At 45.0% G+C, this 10956-nt stretch overlaps 1 protein-coding gene across 4 annotated transcripts in view; it reads right to left on the bottom strand.

Moving 5' to 3' along the window:
• Positions 1-960: 960 nt before the first annotated feature.
• The window catches only part of GRIA1 (glutamate ionotropic receptor AMPA type subunit 1), a 117508-nt gene continuing 107512 nt past the window's right edge, over positions 961-10956 (bottom strand). For 2 of the 4 annotated variants that reach the window (XR_012058104.1, XM_002198371.7), the window contains 2 exons: positions 6175-6309; positions 1358-4243 (listed from right to left, as the gene is read on the bottom strand). Coding sequence is in view for 3 of the 4 variants with exons in the window: in XM_002198371.7 (XP_002198407.3) it covers positions 4055-4243; positions 6175-6309 (324 nt within the window). In the remaining variant the exon portion in view is untranslated. Of the gene's footprint in view, positions 4244-5916; positions 6310-10956 lie in introns of those variants that run through there. The other 2 variants (XM_002198393.7, XM_072935163.1) reach the window with 2 other exon arrangements.

The following is a 10956-nucleotide window of genomic DNA, read 5'->3' as shown; positions in this document are numbered from 1 at the left end:
ACTGCTGAAGAAGGATTCCTGCTGGAGACTTTATTACAAGGAATATTTGAGTTTGCCACTAGGAGGAAATTTTGTCCTGTTCATGCTAAGATATAAAGGAACATTTCTTGTGCATTTTTGCAATCTCACTGGGAACCAAGAGTGAACCACTGAGCAAGAAGGGCACTTTGAGACAGAATCCAAGCCCACAGCACAGCACTGGATCCCTAGGGAATTGTGGAAGACCAGACTGGGGTGATTCAGGATAGCCTGCCCTTGGGAAGCCTCTCCTTCAGGCCCCAGTGCTTGGGAATCTCTTGCTCTTTGAAGCCTCAGGGTTCACTGGCCCTTTCAAAACGTATTAATTCTGTCCCTTGCTGATTCTGTATTTAAAACTTACCAGTGGGTAAGACACCACTTGTGGATGCTGGAGATCTTGGTTCTCTAACCTTGGCCCTGGGGGATGCTTGGTCCAAAGGCACTTGTGTGTCTCAGCTTTCCCAGGTGATAACTGGGAGTGAGGATATGGGAAGGGGAGTCCTTCCACACCTGTGACACCAAGTGCACCACAAAAGCATGACATTAATAAGTGCGATTTACCTCAGTAGCTGTCAGTATCTGCATAAATGTCCAACACCCTTTAAGTCCTCTTCTTTTACCCACCTCAACATGTTTTTGGATGAGGAATTTAGCAGGTCAGTTGTGTGAAAACTGAGTAGCATCTTAAATGTCCAAGCCTCTGAAACAGCATGGGAGCTCCTAGGAAAGCTGATCCTGGTAGGGATTTTTGGACCAGTGCTGGTTCTGGGTTTTCTCTGAGCTGGCCATGTTTTCCCTCTCTGTAAAAACAAGCTAAAATCCTCTAATAGCCCTCCTCAAAAAATAACCCCACAAGACTCCAAACAAAGAAAAATCATTAATTTTGAATCCAATGAATATTTAGTTTCCTGACTCTTGGGTAAATATTAGATAGATTCCCAATTTCAACCTGAAGCAGTTTATTTGGCTGCTGTTCACAAGTCAGACACAGCAAAAATCAAAGAAATCTCTTTTGATTCAGGTTGGGTAATATTGCCTGAGGGGTAACATAATTTTCATTTCCACACATCCAGCACTGGCACAAAACGGCATGGACAGGTATGAGAAATGAAACATGGATCCTTGGTTCTAAAATTCCAGCTGATAGTTTCCTTTTTTTTTTGTGAAAATAATAATTACCAATAAAAATGTTGTTTCAAAAAAAGAGAATGGGAAAAGAAAAACACCATTGCATTTGATAAAGTAAAATCCTTTGCAGTACTGCCAAAAGAAAAAAAAATAAAATAAAGAAAGAAAAACCAAAAGAGAGCTAAAACAAATATAGCTGTTAAATAAAAGATCCAGGTACCAAAGAGCAAAATTTAATGAAAGCCAAAACTGTTAAATATGGAATCCTGTTGAGAAAAAAATGTCAATGTCTTTAAGAGTTTTACCATTACTCTATTTTTAAGAAAAGTGTAGTAAAAATACATATTACAAGTTTACATTTTCCACGCTTTTGTCCTATTCACCATTTTTTGTTTTGTTTTTTTTTTTTTTTTGTTTTGTTTTGTTTTGTTTTGTAACCCCTCCACTGATCAAAAGCCTTTCACAGCTGCATCTCACATCTTCACGTCACAGGTTGTCAGTTCTAGCAGTGCTGCTGCTCACGAGACTGCTGTGACCTGCTGCCACAGGGTCCTGTTCCTGGAGGAGGATGGGGCACTGGTGGGTACCAGTAGCTTGTTCCCACCACACTGGCCCAGAACATGACAGGAGCTGGGTCAGGAGACTCATCTGAGGGCTCTGGACATGGAAAAAAGAGCTTGTGCTGATAAGGATGCTTCCACTTGTGCTAGAGTTACACAGAACTGAAGTTAAAATTAAGAAAAGCAGGTGAAAAATAATGATAAACAACAGAAAGAGCCCTGAAGTGGCTGTTAACAGAGTTCGTGTTCAGCGATGAGAGATGAAGATCACAATGTTCCCAGTTTTGGACAGAGGAGAACATTGGCACACGGCATGCTGTGCCCAGGCTGAGGACCTTGACTCTGACTTGCTGGTCTCCAAATTGTTGGATGACAATTGGATAAGTGGAGCAGATGCTTCAGACCAGGCTGGTGTTCAAAGTGGTAAATGTATTGCTCTGCACAGTCAAACACTAATGGAAACTGGTATTCATAGTTTCCAGCCTTACTTCCAGATTCTCCTCATAGACCCGTGCCAGTCATTGGCCTGCATCATTTTCTCTTCACCTTCCCTTCTTTTGTGGCTCCTCTCTTGCTATGTTGCAAAAACCAGAAAAGAGTAAAAAAAAAAAAAAAAAAGAGAAAAAGCAGCTCAGAATGCTCCAGCAGCAGCTCAGTCCCTGGTATTTGTTGGACTCTGTGAGAACCTTTGAACTCTATTTGCCGTAAGTGAGATGGGACCAGGCCAAGTGGGCTCACTGTGGTCCCTGCCCCACAGATCTTCTCCCTCACCAGATGTTCCCCTGGGAATCCTTCATGTGAGAATGTCAAGCCCCTAAGGTCTCTCAGGCCCACCAAGGTGAGAAGCATTTGTCTGTCCATGCCAGAGGTTCACAGAATGAACCTTTTGTGTAGTTCTGAAAAACTGTTCTTGCCCCATTGATCTCCAGGCCTGTGGCTGGACCCCCAGCTGCCTGTCTGGCACTGTGGGTTTCTGCAACACCACGTTTGGTGTCAGCAGCTTGCTTTCCTGACTTGTGGATGCTTCCCCCTCTCTAAGGATACAAATGGGAATCTGCTACGGTTGGCTTTGTACCCAGACAGGCCCCAGCTTGGTGGGGAGTTTGTGACCAGCACTGATGCTGCTGAATGCCATGGTTGCTGGAATTAAGCTCTTGTATGATCTCCTCCTTGGTTTGCTTCAGCATTCCTTCCAGGAATCCATTCTGGCCAGCTACCTACAAAATGTCCCTCTGAGATAGAAAAGAATGGCCATTAGGGGATTTCAGAGCAGAAGGGCAGGGTGTCCCCGTTGCAGCCCCATGACGTGTAGCACGTTGCACTGGTTAACTGGCAGCTGTCGAACTGGGTGTCTGGAGATGGCCTGTTCCTGGCCCGAGGTGGTTCCCTTATGTGACCACCAGAAAGGGAGCACACACAGAAGCTAAGCAATGAAGAAATGGTTCACAATTGCTTATTAGCCCCCAATAACCTGGGCAGGAGAGTCACACGTGAGGGGCACAAATACCACATTTACTTTCCCTCTTCAGCAGCCAACCGTGATCTTAGACCAGCCCTCTGCTCCAGTCTGCCACTCTCCATTCCAGGCACGTGATTTTCCTCTTGAATCACCACCCATCGTCTCTGGAAGAATTACTGCTTTGTCCTCATGCTACCTGGGGTTTCCAAACTCACCCATGACTTCTCCCCTGTAAAACAGCCTCATGTCTCTGTTCAGGTTTCTTCCTGCATCGAGTCCTTTCTGCTGCAGGGAGGGCTGGGGGCAGCTCCATCTGCCTGCTGCAATAACTCCACAGAGCAACCAAGGCAGAACCACGACGGACAAAACAGGTCAATGCTGACGCCCTGCACTGAGTTCTACTTGCCACATATTGGTCTGTCTTTTTTTGCCTTTAGTAGCTCAGACATTGTGGTTTGCATCCCAAACTAAACCAGATTGAAGGACTGAGCAGGGAAGGGGAAAAGGGCTGATGTTACCCTGACACCACAGGAATTAGTAAGAAAAAATATATATATTGCACACACTAAGACTTATTAACAACCAAGTTAAAACAAAATGGCATAGTCCTCATTAGTGTTCCAGTGGTTCTTTGATCAGGGATGGTTCACGAGTCTGTAAAATCCCATTACACTCTCCTTATTGCAGTACAGACCTGTTTCTGTTCTCCTGCCAGTGGATCTGTTTGCAAATAAAAAGGGAAATTTATTTGATTTCCTTGAGAAGATCCATCCAATTGTCCCTTCTGTCATCATCGTTTGTCTTGTTGGTGTTGGGTATGTTTTTTGGCTCTGGAGAGGTGGAGTTGGGCTGCCCCTGCTCTCACCCAGGTAATGGGTCAAAAGGCCAATTATAATCCCGTAGCTCCCAGGGACATGCCAGCGCTGTGGCTCATGCATGGGATCGTCTGCATGGATTTGGGGAAATCGTGGCTGACCACACGTCCATTTTCTCCACTGCCTCCTGCTGCAGCTGGCCTGGGAAGGGTTGATGTCCGTATGGCTTCGTTGATTGATTGCTGTGGGATTAAACAAAAACCCTTTTTAGGAAAGACGGGGGGGTCTCCCCCTGTTCTTTGCAATGTTGGAGAAATTATAATATTAACCAGTCCTGTCTTTCTGTTACTGTTCTCCCCTTATCTCCATTCAGACTCTCACTTTCTGCATGTCCCCACTGCATCTGCTCTGTTCATTCACACCTCTTCTACATGCAAAATTAAATGTTTCAGCAGTATTTTGGGGTATAAAGCATCAGTGCCATATGCCAAAAACCTCTTCAAACTCTACAACATAAAAACAGTCATCCTGGATCTGAGCAGAGGTATTTTACACACTTCCCCCATAGAGATGCTATTGCTACTCCAGGACTGTTATGCACAGTGGACTCTGATTCACTGCAAACATATGTTTAACTTTCCTCATGTGAGAACTTGAGCATGTGCTTGTGTTTTTGTCTACAGTGATGACTGAGGTAACTAGGAAATGCAAGCCTAATTCAGGAAACTGAATTTCATCTTCCTGTTCCACATGCATCCAAAACATTTGCTTTCAGAGATCTAAGGAAACCACCTGCTTAGAGCAATCAAACTAAAAGATAAAGCCAGTTTGGTTTCTTTGCATTCAAGCTATCTCCAAGGGCACCATCATTCTTTCTGGACTGGGATATCAGGTAAAGAATTATGGCTAACAGATATATCTGGAATAGCTGAGCTATTGCATTCAGACACTTTTCTTGCAGTGCATTTGTGCCATACCTAGCTTTACAGTGGGCACAAATTACAATCTAATCTTTGTAGTTCCATGGACGCTATTTGTTCACCCCTGTGCTCAGGGTAGCTCTCATTGCCTGTGGAATTTCCTGAACCTCCGTGGCAAAAGAGCTGTAGCACATTTTCAGTGCATTAGAAATGTTATTATTGCTGACAAAACATTGAGCGTGCTGTGAAATGGCGACATAAAACCCAAAGAAGCAGTTGCTTATTTTCCTTTTGGTTCTGGGTGAGTTTCAGCGAAATAAAAAACTATTTGGATTTTTTGAAACTCACTGCATGCTTTATATTTCCATAACAAATTCCACGCTCCTGGCAGAGGTCAAGATGAGGAACACAAGGGAAGTGCCACACATCCCACTGCCTCCTTGAACACCACGGTATCTGTATAAGGGATTGCCAAGATATACTTGCTCCACAGGTGCTGCATTAAATGTCTATCTCCAAGGCTATCAAATCTAATCCACTCTTGACACAACACTCAGAAATTCAGGCACACCAGAATTTAGGGCTGAAACAGATCTCCTGGGCTGTAGGAAATATGCTTCTGCAAGACCATGACAGGATTGAATTAAAAAAAACATTACAGGAAACATTGGAGGCCAATTTCTCTCAAAGAGGACCCATAATTCTGGGATTTGGAGGTCCACATCATCCATTCCAGGCAACAATGCTCTGAGCATGTATTGGTGTTGCAGCCTGGAAATGGTGCCAGCAGGGTGCCAGCAAAGGAAACAACAGGATGTGAATCATTACTGTGCTCTCCCAGTTTTATCTTGCTGTTAAGAGCCTAGGTTTGGGGATTTTTCCATATTGCAGCACCAGCTGTATCACACCAGCTCCAGCACACTTCATCCATGCTGCACACACATCGCCATAGCCTGCCTTCATTAATTTTAAAGAATTTCAATGTGCTTCTGTTGCTGCTTGTGCTGTGTTTTTGCTTTATGTCTGGATTTTGAATTAGCATTCTGCCACATGTCTGATCTTGCATCAGCTCCCCATGACAGCCCACTTGACCCTCTTTCAGCTTCCTCAGATGGTCCTATTCCTTTCTAGCAAGTGGAGTGACACAGTCACTTCATGATCCCTATGTCTTGGCTTTCCAGCCATGGTCTGGGCTGCATCCGTCTCTGAAGGCAGCTGTGGAGCCGGGGGAGGATCAGAGAGAAGGTGTGAAAGGCCGTGGAATGGGTTGCCACCTTCATCCGCTTTGATTCACTTCTGGACTTGTAACAAAACTCGATTAAGGCAACCAGCATGGCGAGTCCGAGCCCACCGATGAGGATATAGAAAACCCCCGCCACATTGCTGAGACTCAGCGCGCTCGTCTTGTCCTGGAAGAAGAAGGAGAAGGGAGGGAAAGGAGGGCACACGGGAAGGGAGAACAACAAAATTAATATGGGATTGCTCTGGGAAGGATGCTGCACAATATAGCAGTACTGGCATTACATCATCATCCTCTTTAAATGAACAAGTGACATTTCTAAGAGCATATTTAAATTTTTAATTCAGTGTCTAGTAAATCTAACGTTTCCCTCACACAAACAAATAAACATTTCCTCAGCAATGTGACTCTTGCTAAAGGTTTGGGATCTCTGTTTTTAAATCAGCTAACTTAAATGCTTGTTTTATCCAAAATGTCTAGTTTGAATTATTGATTAAAGGAGAAAAAAAAAAAATGAAGTTTTCCTCCTCTGTGACATTTGCTCATCCCTGATGTCTTGCCTGAAATAACCTGTTCTCTTGGAAATGCTCATTCCTTCATTCCTAGGTTGTTTCCCTCGCAAATTCTGTTGCTGAGCAACACATTGAAGTGGATGGGCTTTTTTTCCTTTTTTTTCTTTTCCTCTTTGATTCTGGGGTTGAGGTGACACCTCAGCTGTCCTCACAAACTCATTTTATTTCTATGTAATAAAGCAGTTATTTCATATGCAATCAAGACTTGCTGATGCATGTCTAAGCTAATTATTTGGTTGGCAATAAATAGGGCTATTAATGAGCTGCAACTTTTAGTCAGCAGCTACATTCTGATTTTACAATTGCCTAATGAATCGTCACGGCTCTCTGGGGAAGAGACAAAGCTGAGAACGACTCATTTCACTGTGAGGGAAACCAAGTTCCCACATCTAACCCTGATGTCACCCCCTGAAGCTTTCAAACCCTTCTCCTCCACGATGACCAGGCTGAGTTGGGGTGTGAGGATAATCTGGGCAGCAACAGGATCCCAAACTTGGCTCAGCTCCATGTGCGAGGCTCCTGTTTCTAGGACAGGCTTTCTCTACAGTGAACCAGACAGAGTCCCCTGCTCCATGCTTGCTGCTGCTCTGCAATTTTGACTCAATACCTATTTGACAGACAGAATCCCCAGGGCCAGCCCAACAGCTCAGTGCAAATCTGCTGGGGCCACCAGAGTCTGAGCAGCATTGACAGCCCTGCTCTGTGGACGTGGGAGGAAAATTGCATGTGGCTCATTTGAGATGTAGCCACAGATTTAAAGGAGAACACTGGTGCCTGTGGAAGTGTCTGCAGCCGGTAGTGAAGCCTCTGCACAGTTCTTGGTGCTCCTCTCTGCTACTCCATGGACACGTGGACTGGTGGGTGGCACAGCCTGTTCTTGCCCTTGTAGGACAGTTGATTCACTTGCTTTTCTTGGCAGGTTTTACAAGAAGCAACCCACAGTTTTGGGGAAGGGAAGGGGATTCAGGAATCAGGAAAGGATATTGGAGTGACGTCAAAAGGGTCCAAACTGGAACTTCAACATGAGCATGGAAGGTTTTGATACAGGGCAGTCTGCCTGACACTGGCACGGTCTTTCAGGCAAGTATGTTTTTGCAAAGGACTCTTATTCTGTATTAGGGTTTGGTGGCAAAAAAGTCAACCCTCAAGGCATGAAAATTAAAAAAACCTCCTGTAACAGAAAAGAATGTGATTTTTTTTTTTTTAATTTGAAGAAAAGTGCGTTCCAGTCAAGAATGGTAAAAAGATTTTTTTTCCTTCTATTTCTCCTTCATCTGACCCACTGCAAAGCTTCTTCCCAGCTGGAGCTCCCACTGTGGGCTCTGGTACCATGGAGAGCAACTTTCTATCCTGAACCCTCTGCTGAAAGATGCAAAGGTTGTTAATGGGGCCATCGCTGCTGAGTTCCATTTGCTGGAAAAAACTCCACGAGTGACTTCATTTTCCATGCTTTGCTGATTGATCACTTTGAGAAGGGACTCATCGTGGTCACTGTGTGCTGGTGGAAAGATTGGGTTTCTCCCATGTGTAACCTTCATGCACTAGTCTGGTTGTAATCTTGATGCTTCCTGTGTGCTCTCTGTAATGAGAGATTTCTGCAAATATCCTCTTAATTTCTGCAGTTTCAATATTTGAAAGATTATTTCTCTGGTCCTTTTCTAATCTGCCTTCATGCAGTTTTCCCCCCAGGCTTGACTGTATATTTGTTCAGTCATCTCTTTTCTGCAGATTGTTGGGTGCACTTTTAAGCACCAATTTGGAAATGCTGGGAGTTTTTTTAGAGGAGACGTAGAAAAGCAGAGCAATTACTCTGTGGAAACTGTGTTATAACATATCAGGTATTTTGCCCTTTAAGATTCAGTCTGAAGGAGCTGCCCCAGCTTCAGGGAGGGTAAAGACACTAAAAGGGGGCTGCCCTTCTCAGCATTCTAAACTTTTAGCCTGGCTTCTTAATGAGATGTGGCTGATTAGCACATACTCTCTGCTCAGAGGGAAAAATGGGGACAGGGATGCAAGTAGAGCAGTCTTTTTAGCTGTGTATTACTAATAATTGTCAGCCTACACTTTCACCTTGATTTAACAATAGGGTGGAAATCTCCACAATATTAGGAATGTCCAAGCTTTGTGCAAAAGGATGACACTCTAGACAAGAGAAAACCCATTGATGCTCTCCTTCAAATAAATGGATCAGTGCAATCCATACAATAGTCTTTGACTTTTTGGAAATCTGCCTTCCTTGGCTCTGTTGGGCATGGGAATACACAAATCTCAGGGTTGATTTGCCACGATATTTATTTCCACCCCCAGTTTGAGATTCATGGTCCAATGAGGCACCTCCTCAGCTGGCTGCAGCGGCAGAGCAGTCTGGCAAACAGGAAAGGCTGCTGGTTCTTAAGTCCCACTTTCCTCCTCATGCCAGCAGCAAAACAACCAGTAAGAGAGAGGAGATGACCCAAAGCAGTTTCCTGCACCATCACTACATTTCATTTCAGGGCTGTTATGTTTTTCTTACATTTACTTTGCAGTAGCATTATTATTGTTATTGTTATTACTCCTATAACTGCTGTTCCCATTATTACTGTGACACTCTGGGTGAACAGAATGTTGTCTTATCCAGAGGGCAAAGGAAAGCATTGAGAGACACAGTGGTGGGCAAAGATACAGGGAGGGAAAAAGCAGCCTGAGTTTCAGTTCTGTCTCTTTAGTCAGGTTTCTCCCAAGGAGCCAAAGGCAGACTCCTAGGGCACAGAGGAATGCTGAACTGCAGGAGCACGGCTGATGGCACAGCCTGCTACTATGAACAGGCTGAGAAGTGAAACTGCTCCTGTGGTGATGCTTGACTTCTTGCAAATTCTCCTTTTAATATTCTTTTTCTTCCTTCCCTCTCCCAGCAGGACACGTAGAGATGTTCTTTGGGCAGGAGGGACATCTTGTCGCTCCCATCAGCTGCAGGACCTGACCCACATGAAGGGTCCAAAGCCCCGAGTGCCCCACTGAGGCTCTCCCTGCTGTTTCCATGCATGACCCTGTCCCAGTAATGCTCATAATAACAAAAAGTCCCAAATTATTCTATGCACTTGAGAGGACACTCCCCGCCTCTCTGCTCAGGCTCTGTGACTCCAGCTGCTCTCCTGCAGAGCTGCCCATCACTGAACCAGCTTGTTAGTGGGAGTGTAAATGTCACTGCTCGTCTCCCGCAGCAGCAGAGCCCTGACGTGGGGGGAAGATTGGCAGGTGAAAAGAGAAAGAAAAACCCATCTTCCCAGCCTCGTTGCTGCAGCAACCAGGCACCTTCCCGTCTGTTACTCTCAAGCATGGCACTGTGTCCATCATCCCCTTTGTCATTGTTTAATCCTCACTGGCTGACAGGCATCAGGCCCAATTTGCTGAGTTTCCCAGCAGGGCTGGTCCCTTCTGTCACCCAGTGTGAGCAGAGCCCATTGGCAGCACAGGGCGATGGCACCTTGAGTTGTTGCAGTCTCTAGAAGATGAACTGTCCTTAGGGCAGGTAGCATCTCCAGAAGCTGAGCTTTTACCCCAAAATCTGGGCAGACTTTACTGGGGTAAGGCCTAAAGCTTGTCAATGAAGGACATGGCTCTGGCCATTGACTCAGAGTGCTGCCAGGGATGCGCAGGAGCACATGGATGGCTGGGGATGAGGCTGCTCAGCATAAGACATCTTTGATTAGAAAATTTGCCAATTTCCTGCAAAGTTTGGGCAAGGCACTAGCAGGATTTGTTTTGATTTTTTTTTTTTTTTAACAAAACCAAGATTCTTGCACTGGAGAAGAGGGCTGGGAAATGTGTGTCTTTGATAAAGGTCTTTTAATTGCATGACAGACCTGGGTGCCCTTGAAAGCAGCTTGACATCATGGTCTAGAAAAAAACTTCCTTTCTCCCAATGCCTTGCAAAAGCTCCACGAATCACATCCATCTACCACAAAATTTAGAGTCTACCTTGTCATTACATTTCAACAACACAAGGCATCCCTTGCAAGCCCATTTCATAGCTGTAAAAAGTCCACCCTGTGCTTGTTTTCAGAATCAGGTCCTTCTAGGGAAGTGTCTATTACAGTGTCACTGTCTCTCCTGCTGTGGCAAGTAGAGGGGACTCAGAAAAGCTCAGGAATTGGTGATGGTTTCTAGCTATGTGCAGTGCTGGAGGTGAGTGTGTATGGGAAAACCCTGGGCCTGTGTGAAGGGGTGGCTGCATGCTCACAGTGGGAGCAGGAGCAGCAGGGACG

This window comes from Taeniopygia guttata, chromosome 13 (assembly GCF_048771995.1).
Source record: "Taeniopygia guttata chromosome 13, bTaeGut7.mat, whole genome shotgun sequence".
NCBI classification, from domain to species: domain Eukaryota; kingdom Metazoa; phylum Chordata; class Aves; order Passeriformes; family Estrildidae; genus Taeniopygia; species Taeniopygia guttata.
Note: the sequence above shows the minus strand (reverse complement) of the source record. Positions and strands in the feature narration are given on the sequence as shown.